Here is a 19,781-nt window from a genome sequence, read left to right on the forward strand (position 1 = left end):
ACAGTCTATCAGGATCTTGATAGTCCGTTCCAATCTTCTGTTCCTGAGCGCGTTTGTGATGCAGAGAGTTGTCCAGTGACCTGGAATGAGACAGCCTATTCATTCCTGACAAACAGCCTTCAGATAGCAATGTCTTTTCATTACTAAAATGAGGAAAATAATGGCAGAGATATGAAGGGCTTGCATCTTGTCACCAGTTCCCTTGAACCACTTGATTCTGCATGCATAAAAGCATCGTGATTTGTGTATGTGCACGTATACACGCGGGCGCCTGTGTGAGAACGCACAGAAAAGCGCGTAAGGGTCGTGCCAGAAGAATTGGCGCTGTCTTGATACGCAGAGCACCGACTGTTGATGGCAGAAGGTAGCTTCTCGTATACAGAGACCTTGATGAAGGGATGGGAGTATCTCCACTCATTAACATGCACAGATATGCTTTTTGTTTGTTTATTATACCTCAAAATTTTCTTAATGTCTTATATATGCAAAACTAATTTTAACATGTGGTCTGTAGCTGGAAGCCAAGATGAAAAGAGAAGAAATAAACTTTATTTGTAAGAAACAAAACTCAGTAATTTCCTTTTTTTGCCTAAATTGTGCAAGTAGATGTTTTTATTTCTACAAGTGATTTTTTTCAGAGTTATTTTTGAGGGAAATAAAAAACCCTTTAAGATATTTTTAACACTGGTGTTACTTTCGAAGTCAGACTCCACAGCTATACTTGCATAGTTTTTGTAACTTTTAAAAAAAATTACTTGTACTTGTAAATTTATTCCAGTGTGTCTGCACAAAACTGTGTGCTTGTGTTGCCATTTATATGAATAAAATTTTTGGCTAAAATTTTGGACGCCATCCTTGGGGCTGGTGGGAAAATACAGAAATGACGAGTGGACCTCTTTCCTACAGATGTTAATCGCCTGTTCTAATACTGTGAATAAGGATTGTCTCATAAGTAACGGATAACTCATTTGAGCGTTACTATGGTTCTACCTCCATTACAACATGATTCTTTTTTTTTTATATTCTGGATAAGAGCATTTGTGAGGATTAAAAAAAAAAATCTGGTTTTAAGTATTTCCCCGTGTAAACCAGTCCAGGCCATTCATAAGAATACATGCAGATGCAATAGTCCTAACACCAGAAAGGGATTAACCCTGTAGGAAGATTATGTTAATAAAGGAATAATTAGGCTTAGGGGCCAATCCTGCAATAGGATCCATACGTATCAATTCTTCATATATTTTTTCTGTTATATATTGCCTAATCGTAACTTGAAGTGCAACAGCTCTGTCAGGGCTCCTCGTGTAGTTTTACTGTCCTCCCGTTCTCAGATCCCACCTGAGTATCTGCAGACACGTTAAGCCTCAGGTTTTTACTGTGCTAGGATGGGTTTGTGCAACTTGCAGATTTCTAACAACAGGGCCTATGCTCCCCAGTACCATTTATGACTAAGTTATTTTCCCCAGTGCTCAGTACTGGGGCCAGACCTCTTTAATATCTTTATCAATGACCTGAACAAGGGGATCAAGTGCACCCTCGGTAAGTTGTGGATGACGCTAGGTTGGGTGGGAGTGTTGATCTGCCCGAGGGCAGGGAGGCTCTGCAGAGGGACCTGGACAGGCTGGATTGATGAGCTGAGGCCAATTGTATGAGGTTCAACAAGGCCAAGTGCTGGGTCCTGCCCTTGGGTCACAACAACCCCAGGCAGCGCTACAGGCGTGGGGAGGAGTGGCTGGAAAGGATCCAGGGTGGCCAACAGAAGGTGGCCAACAGCTTTCTGGCCTGTATCAGGAATAGTGTGGTCAGCAGAACCAGGGCAGTGACTGTCCCCCTGCGCTTGGCACTGGTGAGGCTGCACCTTGGACACTGTGTTCAGTTTTGGACTCCTCACGCCAAACAAGACATCGAGGTGCTGGAGTGTGTCCAAAGAAGGGCAACAAAGCTGGTGAAGGTTCTGGAGAACAAGCCTTATGAAGAGTAGCTGAGGGAACTGGGGCTGTTTAGTCTGCAAAAAAAGAGGCTGAGGGGAGACCTTACTGCTCTCTACAACTACCTGAAAGGAGGCTGTAGTGAAGGAGGGGTTGGTCTCTTCTCCCTAGTAGCTAGTGATAGGACAATAGGAAATGGCATCAAGTTGCAGCAGGGGAGGTTCAGGTTGGATATTAGGAGGAACTTCTTCACAGTCAGGAACAGACTGCCCAGGGAGGTAGTTGAGTCACCCTCCCTGGAGGTGTTTAAAAGCCAAGCGGATGTCACGCTCAGGGACATGGTTTAGTGGCTGACTTGATAGGGCTGGGTTGATGGTTGATCTTAAAGGTCTTTTCCAGCCAGGACTAATCTATGATTCTATGATTAAAGTAGCTTGGAAACAACTTGTTCAAAACAGAGGACTATTAATTCATGCTTCAGTAGTACCAAGCACAAAGATGAAACATAAAACTAAGAAGAAAAAACAAAAGCTCTCTATGTTGCTGTCATTATCTGTTTAGCTTGGACAGACATGTTTTGCTGTTGGTAGGAACAACAACGCATAACTTGTGATCTCCTCTGTCTCAGCTCGCTATTTCTGCCATTAAAACTATGGACAGCCTTTCTTAGGTTGTTCCTCTTTCAGACTACAACCCTTTGTCAAGCAGCTTTAAAGCTTCAGGTTTCTTTTGCTCATGTGGTTGGCCGTTGCTAGTGTCTCATTTTGAGCTGGAAGAAGTCATTCCTTCTTATCCTTACTTCTTGGAAGGTTTGTATCAAAAAATTACTAAGTCATCTCAATGTTTTATGTTCTTTATGACTCAAAGTATTAAGAGATCTCTTCTTATTGCAACTCTAACTTCAAGCAGCAATATAAAATAGAATGGGGGGGTGAAGAGCCATACTAAATGCATGAAGACTGTACAGATAATACTCTCCCATTTAGTCATAAATGTCAGCCTAAGCTGCCATCTAACAACGAAGATCCCATCATACATTTCCATCTAGGCCCGTTTTTGTCTTAATTAATCGGTTCATTCTTTCTCACAGACTCACTTGTGCTAGTTCTGAAACCCAGGGTGCAGCAGACAAGCCGCGTGCGCCACCGCGGCAGCGCTGACCAGCGTGCGTGACTTTCCTGTCAGAGGGAATCCGCAGCAGGGTGCTCCTGTTCTGGGCCGGAGGAGACCTCACCAGGCCTGGCAGAGGTGAGAAGGCTTGAGACTGTCACAATTCCAAAGGGATTCTCTTGTCCTTAGGACTGATCCTGGACTGCTGTTCCCTGGAGGTGTCACTTAGTTAAGAAATGAATTCTCAGTATCCAGACTAGTCAGTGAAGCTACGTTTGGTACAGAAATCTCAACTTCTTTCTCTATGGAGTAAGTCACAGTACGCTGAAGAGAACAGGATTGCTTTCTTGAGATCCAAGTGATGATAACAGGTGGCTTTTCTTTCAGGAAGTAATTAGGTGACCAATATGAATCAGAATTAAGCAATAATTAAAGTCAGCACAGTACGTGGGGATTTTCTGAATTGCTGTCATGCCAGGTTTCGATGTTATCACCCACTAATGGTATATAGCCAGTTTAGTCAAGTTGCTTATAATATGAGGCAGGACCTGTGCAGCTTGCCTTGTTATAAAAAAAATGGCATATTTTTAAATGCCTATGAGGTTGGTGCTTTGCTTTTTGCATTTTTTTCCTTTTTCCTTTTTGCATTAAGATATACTGTTTTCACACAAAGAGCTACACTGTATTGTTAGGTGGATTCTTGGTATTTTTTTTTTTTTTTTCAGCTTAGACCTTCTCACAGGAGCTGTGAGATCTTAGGAGAGAATATTGGCACCAGGCAAGGAACAACTCTTCAGAACTGGATAAAAAAATAGCTGTTGTTGTAGTTGCTATATTTCCAGTGCATAAACCTCAAGAGCATTTGGGCCAATAAATCTGTGGTCCAGAGTGTCAGATGGAAAACATTACAGTGACCGTTTTCTGGCATTAAAGAAAATAGCCCAGAACTTCTATTTCAAAACCAGAGATCTGCAGCTTACCTTTTTTTGGCTGCTTTTCAAAACATGAAAGATTGCAGTTGTTTAGCAAGCAGATTCTGATATGTGTTGTGCTCTTTTTAATAACCTTTTCCAATGTACGCTGCATGTGACATATTTATATTCTACAGCGATATTCCAGTGGTATTGCATGGATTAATTACTCCGGTTGGAGTTTTGAGTAATTAATATAAACAGTTTTCTTCTTAGCTATCAAAGACCCAGACTTAGTTTTCATGAAGTGCACAATCTACCTTTCATGTCAGCGTGGGAAACATTTCAGCGGCTCCCGGTCCAGCTCAAGATGTTTGCTGATACTGCCGATTGCCAAATATTTAGGATATTCTGCCTTAAAGAACTGGTCATGTGTTCTGGCCCATGCATTTCCTGCTGTCCTCTCTCCCTTCAATCTGCTGTCAGGATGGTACAAACGAAATTGTTAAGTACAAGAAGTCAGAAAAAAAAAAAAGAATAAGAAGCACAGGCCAATTTTGCTCTCCTGAGCTACGTTTGTCTTATATTTTGGTATTGGGCAAATTTCTGATAATGTTCTGAAACCAGTTAGCACGCAGGAAGAAAATGATAAGTAGATTTATGGTTTTGAAGAAACAATTGTTTACTCCACAAAATTAAATTGCCTGAGAATGTGAAAGGTATTATTTTATAGTTTGTTATTATTTGTGGGGGGGGAAAAATGGAATTGTACTCATGGTAAGCATGCAAAAGATTAGAGATACTTTTCCTGATATTCAATGTTTTGGCAATAAACTCAGTCTTAAATATATGCAGAGCTGGGCTGTCTAGCTTTTAGGAAGTCTTTTATAACTCGTATCTGTACTACTTTTTTTCCTTACAGAAACACTCTTCTTGATTCTGGTGCTGCATATTCAAATCTACTGCTGAAATCAACAAAAGAGAAATGATAAAATTTTTTCTCATGGTAAACAAACAAGGCCAAACAAGGCTTTCTAGGTATTACGAGCACGTAGAAATTAATAAACGGACAATGCTGGAAGCTGAAGTAATCAAAAATTGCCTCTCCCGTTCAAAAGATCAGGTAAGTTTTGTAGATTTTCCCCTGCCCATTTTATTTTCTCAACACCTCGCATCTTTCATGTCATTAATTACAAAACCACATTAGTTTCCATTCAAGTCATTATTACATTTGAACCTTTATTCTGCCTTGGGATAAACATGTTTTTCTGGGGTTACAGAGATTTTTGAGTTTTGTGTATTACTCTCATGAGATTCCTCCAGTTTGTTTAAAGAAACTCAGAAATCCATGAAGAATTTATTTTATCCTGTTACTGCTGTTCTGGCAGAGATCGATAGAGAGATATTAGTGCTGCTTTGCTGGAAGGTAGTAAGGATAGTACTGATCACTCTCAAGTTTTAATGAAAAAAGTTGCGCGAGAGAATTCCAAATCATTAAAATATTATCTAAAACACAGGAGGGGGTTGGAAACACAGATTTTGGGGCCTCTGTATTAGGCATTTTTATTCAAAAAAAGTGTTCACACTTTCTGCAAGAAAGTAAAAAAACTCAGAAGCTGGAAAATTTCTTAGATGCAAGTTGAGATTTTCACTGCTCACTTAATTGAGCCTTTGGTTCATTAAGAAAAGTGCCAGAACTTAGCAGAACTGTTGTGCGCAGTGACTTGCACCGGAGGAGAAATCTGTGACTTGGACTGTGAGTGGAATTTTTTGGTTTGTATTACGAAGTCAGCTTCTTTATTTTCCATTAATTATGTGTGTCCTTGAGCTGCAGTCCTCACACATTTCATTCTAGAAAACCTCGGAAAAAAATAGCCGTTCCTCTAAGTTCACAGACTTGACAGTGGCTAAATAAATTAACCTCCTCCATACGGCTCTTGCAAGAGCATCTCCAAAGAGAAACTTCACCCAGAGAACTAACATTATGCTGCCATTTCAAGGACTGAACAAAACGATAGGTAAAAACCCAGGAGGCGGCATGTTGTAAAGGGGTGTATAACAGCACCATCTGCTGGCTCCTGTCTCATTCTGAGAGATGTGAATTTCCCTCTGGGTCCAGAAATCTTAATTTTTATATAAAAATATAGATTTTTTTTAAATATGAAAAATGACCTTCAGGTAATCTCTTTTGGAAGTGCTTCCAAATGAAAATTTAGGCGAAGCTCTGACTACCTGAACAAGTCACTTCCACTCTGTATGTTTCAGTTTTTCCACTGAAAAAGTAGCAACGTGTTTTCCGCTAGTAGATGAAAAGTTTTGTGCAGTAGTTACCCTACTAAATTTCTTTCAAGTCAGAATTGTTCCGTGGCTCTTGGGAAATCCGTTGTTCTTTGTGGGCCTTATGGACATGAAAGCTGAGGCTCTTGGAGCACCCTGTGTCACATCCTTACGTGGCAACGACTACATTGGACTCGCTTTGCTTCCGCCTAGTGCTCCTTCATTGAGTACAAGGACTTCAAGCTGGTGTACCGGCAGTACGCAGCCCTTTTCGTCGTCGTTGGAATCAATGAGACAGAGGTAAGAAATTACCTACCCTCTTGAAATGAAAGCTTGTAGCGATGACCACAGGCAAGAGCTCGAGTCTTCTTCCAGCATGAAATTTTGCGGTAGCGTTTAGAGAATTTCAAAGCAGCATTGCAAAAAAAAACAAACCAAAACAAAAAAAACATAAACAAACCCCCGGTTTTTATTTCTGTGAAATAAAAGAGCTATAAAAGAAAATGCGGTACATTTAACTTCAGTCCACAGCAGTAGACTGAACAGTCTTGTACTGATTCTGCTTTCTAAATTTATGTTTGATGAAACATCATGGGGGGTGAGGTTCCTCAACAAATGTTTTAGCATTACAGCCAGATCAGCTGTCTCATCTGTGGTGACTTCCCAAATGCCCATTGTTTTTAACCTCCTTGGCCAGAGAAAAAAATCTCATACTGCCAGCTAGAAAGATGCCAATTTGTTGTATTTTAGGGGGGGGAAAAAAAAAAGGTAGCTGAAAATTGACAAGTACTGTTACTTCATGCATTCAGGCTGAGGCTGTAGGGCTTTAGTGTTTACATGGTTCTCACAAATTAATTCAAGACTTACTCTTGGAGACCCTAACAGGGTGGTGTGGCAGGGAGCTGCTGCCTACCAGGGTGTCTTCAAGTCAGCGTTACAATGACGTGCCATTTGGCGCAAATTCTTTTGGCTTTGTTGCAAAAATTGCCCATCTGTACTGCTGCAGCATAGCCTGGCTCCACACTGCAGCTGGCTGCTGTGACTGAAGCATGAGTAGGCAGAGCCTCGTTAGCTGTGTGTATCCGTGTAGTTAGGTGTATGTATCCGTGTAGTTAGCTGCATGTATCTGTGTATCTGACCTGGGTGATGGTGGAACAAATGACGCGGTGGGATGGCAGCAACCCTGGCAAGACCAGCCCCTGGGTCCTGCAGCGCTGGCCGGGGCTGCTCAAGCTTCTGCTTCGGGTGCTCCGCCGCCGGGTGACCACACCTGCTCTCGCTGTGGTGGCCTGAGCTTGTGCATTTCGTTGTACGTTGTCTTAAATTTTCTGCTTTTTGTACACCACACACTGAAATGACACAGAGAATATTATTACATTTTTTACCTATTAACTTCTGGTTCATTTGCTTTTAATTTAATTTCAGAATGAGATGGCAGTATATGAACTAATTCATAATTTTGTGGAAGTTTTGGACAAATACTTCAGCAGAGTGGTGAGTGAGACATTGAATCTATTAAGAAGTATTTCTTCTCCTTCAAAGCTTTAGTGAATATGTCATTTCAGGGAATAAATTGAAGGAGAAATATTTTCTTTTATTCATTTAGAATTCTGAATACTTTAGCAAGGAAGAAAAAAAAGCTTTTTAGTTGATTTTTCAGGGAAGTATAAGTAGAAGTGGCTTATAAATCATCAGACAAGGAATACCAGAAATACTTCTGTTAGAAAAGCATGATTTTATATGCTTATGTTCAGAGGTTTCTTTGGGTCATCTACTCTTAAATTAGCCACTGGTATTTTATACATTTTCAAGAAATAAAGAGGCTTTTCTTTACAGTTCTTTTTTTGCAGTTCCCCCAGATGAACTTAATTCATGATAAAGAGGGTGTAAGCATTAAGCAGGGAGTTGACATCACTCTCACTGAACAAGATCAGAGGGATGGAGCAAATGCAACCTCAAAAACAAGTCTGTACTTGTGCTCGCCATCTTGTCACACAACAGCGGGTATCTGATAAAACAGCTATTATATAGATAGTCATTTTGTTAAGGATTCAACACCAGGCATGGCTCCAGTTAAAACCACACTGCTCCTTTTGGTGGGAGATGTTTTTTTTGGCATTTCCTTGTTTTTACGAAGTTTCAAAATGCAGCATTATAATCCTGAGTAGAACATGTGCTATTTAATACGAGGTTTCTTATAATCTTGTTATAAAGAAATTTGCCTGAAATGATACTTGGGTACAACTGCAGTTCATCTACGCTGAAATGTCTTCGATATTCCTCTCAGAAAAGAGGACTGGATAGAGTTTTCTCCGTAGTCCTTCCGCTTGAGGGTATGAGGTTGGTAATTACACAGACAAGAGATCAGTATGCAGGGTCTGTAACTGGCTCCCCAGTACCACAGCACATGTGGCAGAGCTCCCCCTGTGAATTCAAGGACAGTCTTGAAAGAGTCATCTGCACCCTTCACTATTTAAATGCCTGGCAAATGTTTTAGGATATTATCTCAACTAATTAATAGTTTCAACAGCCTGTTGAAACTGCTCAGACCAAGTGTTATCACTTTCTGACTGTACAAAGTTCAGAACTGGTCTCTTAAATTGTTAGGATTTTAGTCCAACCTGAGCAGTGATAACCAGGAATGAATTTGATCCTGGCGGCACAGGAATACACAATCAAATTTAGGTGCATCTTACCCATCTAACTGAGCTAATTGTTGCCAACCATGTCTCAAGTTTTATTATCTTCACTTAAGACAGAACAAAAATAGATGTAGTTTTTATACATATAACTGTAGTATATATAATTCCTTAACCCTGTAATATAACCCAGCCACTGACAGTTGTTAGAAATTTGCTGAATTCACCATACCAGAGTTTTTTTGTATTTTCCATGGCATTTCAAGTCTGAAACTGGGGGAACCGAGAAAGGGGGTAGTTAAAAGAAATCTCATACCGTTCTGTGGTCCTATTCTCAATAGCATGAAACATGATAAATGGCAGAGCCCTGAAGAGAGCTATAATTCTAGCTGGGGTTTCTGGCAGAAACCACTGAGCCAGAAAGTTTAAGTCTGTACTATTTTGGATTAATGCTTAGTATTTGCAGAATTTTAGCAGAATCTCAAATTATGATGATGACAACGGACACAAGTCTGGGAAAGAATACCTGTCCTGCTCTAGAAGGACATTTTGTGATCTATTATTTTTAGGCTTGTGAGCTTTAAACGTTCTCACGTACTCTTATTTTTGTCTAATAGAGTTTACAGAGCTTGAATTCAGATATTAAAAAACAAAAAACCCCCGACATTAACAGAACTGGGGAGAAAGCTGACAAAGTTGCTTGTGAGTGTAATTCTCCGTGCCCTTCACTTTTATATGGCTACCCAGGGAAAACTGCATACTGTTCAGAATACATATTGCGGTGTTTCAAACTACTTTTTAATGCTGAGGAAACTTCAAACTGATCAGGCTCTTAAAAGACCATTCTTGTGATGGATAAAAAAATTCTAACTGAAGAATGGCGGAGTAACTCAATAGAGGCCTTTAGACTAGAACAATTCTAGTTTAGAGCACCTTTAGACCACAGAGATAGTAGCAATTTTACCAGTGGGAACCGAGCCTAAACCCAGGGATAGACTGTGGATTCAAACCAGGCTAGCAAACTGAATTCCCTTGGTAGTAGATAAAGATTCCTTCTTTGAGCAGACACTGGCGAAGCTCCACCCCAGCTGTGCAATATCCTAACTGCTGAGGCTGTGATTAGCTGTTTCTAAATTTAGACATTTAACTGAGGTACTTAAGTTAGAAGTTTGGTCATCCCAAGCTCCCATTACCCCATTACTGGCAGTGGTGACCGATGAGTATCTCGAGAGCGTGAGTCATGCCTCAAGCGTGCCCAGTCAACTGCTGAAGGTACCCATCTCTTCTGGTGGCTGCAGAGAGACCACAAGGGCTTCTAACTCAGACGGTTTGGTTAAATAAATAAAACTACCTGGGGTAAATCCAGGCCAAGACCAGAAGGGAAATGACTACATGACGAATTGTGTTGCTGGGGCTGGAGAACAGTTAGGAGTGCTAAAGGTCCGAAGCGTGGAGTTGCCTTCCTTCTAACAACATACCCGACCACAGCTACCACAGCCATGGGTACATACAATACTTAGATTTTGCTGCTGAAATTATCTGCATCAGCATTTTTAACTTTATTTTTATGTAAATTGTACATATGGCGTTAACACCCTCTTTGTGCAGGAGGAGGAAGGGAGAATGTAGGGCTGGAGTTGCCATGATCGGAGATGCTGGGTTTCAGATGGCACTGCATATATTCAAATTACTTGTGGGTGACCTCACTGCGTTTTTCTAAGTAAAAATTCTAAATGTTAGCCTTCACTGCGAAGGCAGGTAATGCATCAAAGGTAAAGCAGCGCTGCAGGAAAAAGCACGTAATTGTACAGTCCAGAACAGAAATCTGAATCGCCCTAAAATTCTGTATCATTATTTTGGAGACTTTATCCTCTGAAGTGATGTGCAGTATTTAATGACTATGAGATGAGAAATCAAACTGAACTAATGGCTGCCTCTCTTTTCCTTGCAGAGTGAATTAGATGTATCCTTTTCAATATCAGAAATCCCTTTGTTCACCTCTTTTTGGGGTATGTTCCAGTTCGTGCTGTCTTCATAGCCCTGTCAAACAGTCAAGACAATGCAGAGCTTTCACAAATTTTGCACTTACAGTAAGTAACAGTGTTTTAGCACCTTCCTGAAAGCACGGCTGATGTTCACGAGGGTCACCTATTTAAATCCTCAGTCACTAAGGTGAGCCTGGTGAGACAAGGAGTGCTTACCTAGAGAGTAACATTAACACCTGGACATGAGAAGTTATATTCATGGGGGAACTTTGAGGCTTAACTAATTATTACTTCAGGGTTCTACTTTTTTAAGTTTACAATAAAATAGATATTCGAATGGCTGCAGTAGTAAGAACTGGATGTTAGAGCTGTGTCTTGAGCATCACTGTAAGATTAGGTTTGCACTTTGATCTTGCTTCAAGAAAATCTAGGTGAGCTTTAGTTTCTCTGTCAGTACAAAGAGAGAAAGGCCTGCAAGGAGGAAATTTAGGAAACGAGGCATTGGCACAGAGAATTTTTTCTTTTCCCACCCCTCCCCTTACACAGCTGTATTTTCATGTGAATGATTTGCAGGCATTAACTAAAAAATCATTTTAAAAATTAACTAAAACTAAATGTAAACAAATACTGTAGTCCGGAACAGTTAAACACAAAGAGCAAGGAAATAAAGCAGAATATTGAATTTGAAGGAAATAAAACCAGATGAATGTAGTGCAAACAATCTTCCTCCTCAGTTCTTCCAATCTCACTGCCTGCTCACTCTACTCCAGCAATTCTTCTGCCTATGTTTGGTTTTGGTTAAATGCAGATCTACCGGTACAAAGAGTTTCAGTTATAAACCTTAAATAAAGTTACCACCCTGGAATCAAGTACTGTAATTTAGTTTACTTATCTTACTGAGGAATTAGCACATAGGAAGAACATAGGTAAATGCTGTAATTCTTTTCTTTACTGAAAAAAACACAACAGGAAATAATTAATTTCACTTTTGTAAATATGCTAATGCCTGCTACATGCTGGAACTCTGTCTCATTTATTGAACTTACATGTACGTGTATATATACTGTCTGTATTTTCTTCCTGGAATTCACAAAATGCTGCGATATTCATCTAACACTCCTAAATTCACTTGTTTTATGAAACAGCAGTAATGACATTTCAGCACAAAGGGACTCTTAAGGCCTCTGAGACACTGTGTAACTACATCTTCTGTTAACATTCAGTTATCACAGTTAAGGATTAGAGCTATGTGTACTTGAGTATTACCAAATTAGGGACTAACTTGACCTGTTCAGTAGTTACACATAGAAATAGCCTCCTATGTTTCCATATGGTGTACTCTGAGTCTGCAATTACCTGATTCTTTGTATCTTAGATTGTGTGGAGTACTGACGATGCTAAGTTCTGCCTGCCTCTGGCCATCGTTTTCATACTGAGAGGAATCTCCCATAGTTAGACAGAGTTCCCACCAGTTGCCCAGGTAATAGTGCTGCACGGCCAGCAGGCTTCTGCACACAGTGCTGGCCTGCACTGCTCACACAAGTTGTTGCATTACACTTAAAATATTTTACTTCTATATACATACAAAATAATTCTCTCATTTAAGAAGAAGAGCTTTTCTTAAGTTGAGAGGATACCTAAAACAGCTGAGATACCCTCAGTATTAAACGTAAAGCAGAGGCATAATGATGAAGAAGGGGGTTGTTCAGGATTGTATTTATTTCTGACATCAGCTTGAAAAGCGGGTCCAGAAGAACAATATGAGATCTGGACTACGAGTGTCTTAGATGTTAATGCCGTGCATGCAATAATCCATCAATATGCTTTCCATAACGCATAAGGTAATATCCCCAGCTGGCATTAAACCATTTCCTTTGCCAAACAGTCTTATGCTAACTCTTATATTCAGTAAAGCTATCTTGGATGCAAAATATCTGATGGAGGAAGTACTCTCTGGAGGTCTGTAACAGCAAACACCAAGGAGTATTTACAGAATCTTTGTATACGGAATATCTGGCAGGAGACTGTCATGATTTCCTGTCCCTACACTATTATTTTTGTGTACAGATCCACAGGAAGTTTACTTCACAAGTGACAGAGGCTATTCTATATAGAAAGCAGTGTTTACTAACATGAAAAAAATAGTAGGAAATTACACAAAATCAAACCCCATGAAAAATAGATCCTAATCATTAAAGGCTGTTCAACCATGCGCAGAGCAAGAGAAAACCCCACTTAAATCTAAAGGTTGAGATCATCATGCCTCGAAACATTCCTGGAGCTCACCCTAAGCCTGCACCACTTGCACTGATTCTTAACCCTTCCTCAGCTGCAGCGCATTACTCCCAGCGTTCCTGGCAACGCAGCTCCTGCTATAGTGCAACTCCAGCTTTCTTTTAGGTCTAAATTCCCCCAGGGCACCCGCACCATGGCCTGAGCCTGGAACCAGCTATCAGGAAGGGCACCTCTAGCACAAGACAGAGGCTGAGTCCAGTCTGAATCCTGCCCCACAGGATTCATACATGTTTAAATGTATGTGTGACACGGAGGGGGAGTGATGCTAAAAAACTGCAAAATTATCTTGTGGTTACTGCCAAAATGAATACTGATTAGCTACTAGCCAATTAAGTAACTACTGTAACTTTAGAGTAGCCATGTCTTTTACAGAAGCTTTTATACGTGAATTGTAAAGTACTCAGCCATTATATGAAGTTCACTTTCATTATGAGAGGCAGCCATGTACTTAAGGGTACCTCCAACGGAATGACATAACACTTCTGAACTTTTGTTTTTAGTGTATCTGCAAGTAATGGCGTTGGGCCAGCTGAATGGACAAGTACTGAAATGCCCTGGGGGTGTTGCTTCCTGTTAATAGCTCCAGCTGAGCCTCACTTCTCTGTATGAAATGAGTGGGTGGGATTGTCTGTGAGAGGCAGTCATGTACTTAAGGGTACCTCCAACGGAACGACATAACACTTCTGAACTCGTTTGGTTTGTTTTTAGTGTATCTGCAAGTAATGGCGTTGGGCCAGCTGAATGGACAAGTACTGAAATGCCCTGGGGGTGTTGCTTCCTGTTAATAGCTCCAGCTGAGCCTCACTTCTCTGTATGAAATGAGTGGGTGGGATTGTCTGTAGCTCTAAAACTCCAGCCTGGATGGCACAGGAGCTGCCTTCTTGGTGTGATGATGACAGAGACAATAAAAACACAAGTGTTACCACAGCAGCTTTGTAAGGAACAATATTCTGCTAAGAATGAGAGTTTCTAAAATTAGAAAAAGACGAGTTTTCTACTGCTTGAGCTGCAAAGCTTACTTGAAGACACATTATTAATTTAGAGAAGAAACAGATACTGATACCTTGTGGGCAGGAAGGGGAAGGCAGGGTGCCGTAGGACCAAGCATTTGAAGAATGTTGCCCTGATCCAAAAAACCCCATTACATTCCCTGCTGCTGCTCCTAGGATAGATAAAAAGCTCAGATACAGAGAATGCTTCATGTGAATCAGCTGTATTCTTTAGCCCCCAGGGAATAACACTTTCAGAAAACCGTGCATGTCAGTAGTAAGAAAACTGAATGATTAATTTCTTCTGAGAATTTATAAGGATATACTTTAGTTTGTACTGTAAAATAAGTGGAGGAAATGGAAACCTAGAAGGATTAGCTTAGAACTACTGTTCTAGAACTTGAAGGCACCATTTGACTCCTATTTAATATCAGCATTATTGTTTGAGGCAGAAAAGGTCAGAAAGCATTTTGATGCCTAAAATCCGCCTGACATTGGATAGGCTAAAAGTTACTTAAAGTGAATATCAGAAAAGACAACGTTAACAAAGTCAGAATATGTGACTTGAGAATTAAAAAAAAAAAAAAAAAAGGAAAAAAAAGATGATGAATGTCCAAGATGGAAATCAAAGTTTTGTAATGCTGTATACTCAGTAGCAAACCGTCTGCCTTGTAAGTACCTGGACTGTGATCTACAAAGCTTTGGTTTGTGCTCCTGGGTGTGTTACCTGATCACAAGGTGTTGGCTGCACTTTATCATCTCTGAAGCCTGTACACACCCCTCATTACCTGCCTGGAAAATCCTGAGAGATCTTAAAATGTCTCTGACGTGAATAAGTTATTTATCACATCCAAGTCCCAAATGCCTTTTTCCTTTCCACCTCCTCTTCCCCACTTGATTAGCTGCCTATATAATGTTTTGGGGAAGGAGACACAAGACTGAGTCACTTTTACCTCCTTCTTAGTATGTATGTGCCATAAAAACTCTGTGACAGTAGAAAGTACCATTAATCCCTTTAGTAAGGGCAGCTCTTAAGCTACCACAAGCCAGCGTAACATTTAAATAGCAGTTGTTGTAGGCGCCCTGTACTTCTGCTGCTCAGTGTGGAAACACCACCACACTGACTGAAATTCAAAAAGCAAAGACAGTAAGGGCTCACCTTTTGCCCAGGCTGACATCAGAGTATTTCCTAGCTGGATGCTCCAAAAACTTTTACTACAGAGTTTATCTACAGATGTGGAGATTAATACATGTTTTCTTCTGCATACTTGTATAAAAATTCCTGCTAGCCTCTGCACAGAACTAGTGAAAGTCCCTCAATTCTCTTTTATGGGCAGCCAAGAATCTTACTGGAAGTAGGACCTTAAATGACAGCTCCTGGTGGAGTACACGGCAGCTGCTCACACTGGTTTGCTTTGTTGCTTTTCAGCTGGGTGTGGTTCAATAACTTCAGGGCATTAAACCCTGAAATTTGGGGTCACTTGCCAAACAAGTGACAGGTGAGGAGGATCAGAGATGCAGCGTGTGTATGACAAGATGTAACTGCACCGTCCTGGGACTTAGGGAAAGGGGAAAAAAAACCAGGGTTGCTCCCTGTGAAATCTGTTTGTCAAGAACAGCACCGTAAAGAGAGGTGGGAAGGGAACTGAACAAGGAAGCTGGGATGTTAGGTTGAGGGTAGATGAAGCTTTGGGACCTTGCAAAGTCAAGATGCTGTATCTGAGCATCCCCATTCAAACTGCAGGTGAAAACACCGTTTCTGAAATGTTGCCTGTGAGACTAACCAGTTAGAGATGGACAGGAATGACCCCACTCTTTTCTGTAATGGTGCATGCCAGTTTTGAAATAAGGTGGAATGGCCCTGCAAGGGAACTGATGTCTCATTTAATGATACTGGGTTCGAGTGGAACAGCAAGATGCTGGTGTGGGTGCAGTTGTCCTTCGACTTAGTACCAGCTCCTTAGGAATGCAGCAGGGGAAAAAGCAGCTCTAAGTGCATTTTTAAGGTTTTCTTAAACAAGGTGATGCAGAAAAATAAGATGGGAGTGGCAAGTCACTGTGATCCTGGTTGATCCAGTCTTCTGGGTTTTAGGTCCTTGGGACTCTCAAAAGGAAGAGGAAGGCCTGGAAGGACAGGAGCTCTTGCTCCGCTGTGGGAACTAAAGTACTGTGAATCAGTGGTAGAGTGTAAAAATTACAAGCCAGGAGGATTTGGCTTCATCACTTGTTGGAACCTGAATGGAATGTTATCTGACATCGTTAGCTGTGTAGAGCAGTGCCAGAGGGCACTACGCAGGAGCAGGAGCTATCTTCCTAAAAATTCTCACGTTACTGGGACAAAGGAATCCTAACTTTTCAGATTAAAATATTTGTGTAAAGATTAATTTACTTGAAAAGTATACCATAGGAAGAAATTTGTCTCGAGTCTTTAATCTGCCAAGTGAAACAACTGTCTTTGTCCCTGGTACCGCAGAAACTGAGACTGCTGAAGTTTTAAGGACTGTACTACTTCCCAGTATTGAAAGGCACAAGTCTGATTTTTAGAAGAATTTAAGCCTACAGCCAGACTTGGGAAGAAGTCTGGTACTTAAAATACAATTTAGAATTAAAGTAGGTGGTTAAGTTTAGGCCAGCATATTAGAAACTATGTGGTGAACTATAGACATACACTCAAGATCCTGCTGACAGCTGTAGTATCTCTTCCTCACCTAACAGGAACTAGTAGTAAAGTTATTTGGGGGCCTGAATTCTGCTACTACACATACCTAGACATGCTGTGCTCTTAGTCAAACAGAATGCATTGGTTGGGGCAGTGATACTACTGCTTACCCTTCTGCACAAATCTACGTTAATGTTCATTTCAGTCCAGAGCACTCATGACAATTTGAAACCACAGAGGAAGGTGACAGCCTGCTAGCTGTACCCTCATCAACCTCACCACACAGCTTCATCCTACAGTCAGCCTGAATAAGTCCAAGCTTCTACTTCACTTTATCTTATAGAGCAGAAGCAATCGCCAAGATCAAGGACAAAGAAGAAATAAGGTTCTCTCATCACCAGGCTAGACCATCATACTAGAGAACTTTTACAGGCTGCAGCAGAACCTTACACAGAAGGCAGCAGGTGCAGCTGCTACCAACTCAGCTAAGCTTGCCCACGGAGAAAGTTGGCTTTGGAATTCCCCAGGCTGAGGACAGGCTCAGCCTCCATCCTCTACAGGTTTCGGGCAGACAGCATCTCTGTTGTGACATTTTAAAAGAGACCAAACCAGTCATCACTACCTGAACTAAGGACTTGGGCTTCTGAATTCAAGAGAGAGGATGACTCTGCATTCCCAAGTACTGGCTTCAGCCCTGGTTCTCTAGAACACTGAATTGGTTTGATGGGTCTGGCTTTGACCATTCATTGCAGGGAAAATAAGGCACCTAACTTAAAGAATTTCTCAGCGCCAGGTGCTAAAACACTGGGCATGGATGTGTTCACTGTTACTTAAATTAATTTCCTGAATTCAGACCCAAGACTGTTCACTTTCAGGACCTCGCACTGTTGCTTTTGGTGGTTTTAAGGTCATGTCTTCCCACCACATGCACTTACCACCTAGGAGGAACAAATCCATGCGAATACGTGGCTCCTCAGCTGTTACACAGTTTGGTACTCTCCCTGTTCCTGCTTAGGAACCAGGCCGTCTTCTTGAGCTCAAACCACTGCGTCAAAAATAGCACAATAGGCAGAGAAAGCACTCAAGAGACTCACAGCAGAGTTGGAAAAAAGTACTGAAAGATGTATTTAGGAAGTTACTGTGAAGTATCTTGCTAGCCTACCACTGCGGCAGCCTGCAACACACCGGCCAGAACTAGAAGGAGCAAAGCTGTTTTGTCGAGCACAGCGAAGAACACACTTGAAGAGCAGCAACAGGTGGAGAGCAAGGCAGAGGAAGGGTTATTCACGCCTCTGCGTATGTGTGTGCGTGTCAGGGGGGTGTAACAGATGTACCCAGCAGGCTCTTTCGCTGTGCCTATTTCCAGTTCAGGTTCTGGTGATAAATGGCAACACTGGAGTCTTTTTTCACCAAGTAACCCTTGGCAGTTGTTCAGCGGATGCACAAAACACTAATATGTGCGGAAGAATGCCCGCCCCTTATTACTGGAGTAAGGCCCGTCATCGTTGTTTTTGGAAACAGATGCTCTTAAATAATGTTAAGGAAAACCAGACATGGTTAAGGACAAATTGCATATGTCTTAACAGTGCAAATTTGTACTGTTTATGATTATTTTCCTTTAGGCTGAACATTAGAGGTTATAAATATCTTTCAGAAAGTATTTAAAATATGAACCATTTAATTACTATTGCTCTTCTTTATGAAATTTATTACTAGACTCTACATTTAGCATGACTCTAGATATCAGCATACTCCGCAAGCTATTTTCAAGCAGATGAAGTAACAAAAATTTGAGAATCAAATTTTAAGAATATGACTGGCAATTACTTTTAAGATAAATGCAGAATATTGGCATCTTCACATTCAACATCATTATCCCTTGATAACATTTTATATTCAAGCAATACGTGGTAGTCTGACAACAAAACTAATCACTTACATCTAAATTAAAGTTTACCTTGCTTTTACTACTATGTGATAATCTTCCAGGAGAGGTACTGCTGGAGCTTCAACTTCTCTACTACAAACTTTTGACATCTCTGTGGTCAGAAAAAAACTGTGAGTTGAACTGCTTCCCTAGCTCTATTAAAATAAACAGAAAAAAACCCCAACTAGAACAAAGAAAGAAATCTCTGTTTTTGTAAACTGTGGTTAAAGACTAACGTGGGTAAGATTTTCTCTGAATTATCTTCATGTTGTTCAAAGCATACTTAACTTAAAATGTTTTCAGATCATGTTCAATTTGGACAGAGTGCATATCATCTTGGATGAAATGGTGCTAAACGGCTGCATCGTGGAAACGAACAGGAATAGAATTCTTGCCCCTCTGTTTGTGCTTGACAAAGTGGCAGAAAGCTAGGAAGATGTGAGCCGGACTAAAGCATTCCACAAGAGACGGCAAAACCGTCAAGAGTGTACCAACAGCTGTTTTCTGATGTCCTAAGACTGACTCACACAATATTCAAATTAGCTGGAAAACACTTCCTATTTCTCCTATACCCTACAGACCTAATGGAAAACCGCACCTAAATTTGAAGCGATACCTTCAATTTCAGATGCAGCTTTACTGACCCAGCAGAAGTCTTTCTAGAACAGTCAACAATTTTTTTAAAACCGAGTGAGGATAAAGTGATAGAAACTTACGTGTGACCGTCTAGGTATCACTGTGAATTACACAGCATTGTGCCAGACCTAGAAGACAGAAAATACAGAAATCTAAAGTCAGACTATGTTTCAGTGCTTCCTTTAAGCACCAACTTGTTTATTTTCATACAAATGTACTATAAATTAATGTAACTTTTAAGAGCCCTTTTAAACTAGATTCATCCTTTATGAAAAAGCTGGTGAAGAGTCATTGTTACAAAAGAAATGTAAATAACAAGTATAGATGTATTTAGTACCCCTGCATACCATGTAAGTGGAAGTATTTGGCGCTTAAACATTACATTAAAGATAATTAAAATCAAAAATTTGATAATATTTTATTAT

General features: G+C 40.7%; 1 protein-coding gene across 1 annotated transcript; it reads left to right on the forward strand.

Annotated features, from left to right (window-relative positions):
- The first annotated feature begins 4,934 nt into the window (after positions 1-4,934).
- AP4S1 (adaptor-related protein complex 4, sigma 1 subunit) lies at positions 4,935-19,152 on the forward strand. The gene is made up of 5 exons (XM_009878925.1): positions 4,935-5,072; positions 6,440-6,526; positions 7,652-7,720; positions 10,817-10,828; positions 19,024-19,152. The coding sequence occupies exons 1-5, from the start codon at positions 4,935-4,937 to the stop codon at positions 19,150-19,152; spliced, it is 435 nt and encodes a 144-aa protein (XP_009877227.1).
- Positions 19,153-19,781: the final 629 nt, after the last annotated feature.

The sequence above is a fragment of the Apaloderma vittatum genome, unplaced genomic scaffold (assembly GCF_000703405.1).
Source record: "Apaloderma vittatum isolate BGI_N311 unplaced genomic scaffold, ASM70340v1 scaffold13111, whole genome shotgun sequence".
In the NCBI taxonomy this organism is placed as follows: Eukaryota; Metazoa; Chordata; class Aves; order Trogoniformes; family Trogonidae; genus Apaloderma; species Apaloderma vittatum.

Coding starts and splice junctions, on each gene's coding strand:
- AP4S1 (XM_009878925.1), top strand. CDS start 4,935: ATGATAAAATTTTTTCTCATGGTAAACAAACAAGGCCAAACAAGGCTT. Junction 5,073..6,439: donor TCTCCCGTTCAAAAGATCAG/GTAAGTTTTGTA, acceptor GCTTCCGCCTAG/TGCTCCTTCATTGAGTACAA. Junction 6,527..7,651: donor TTGGAATCAATGAGACAGAG/GTAAGAAATTAC, acceptor ATTTAATTTCAG/AATGAGATGGCAGTATATGA.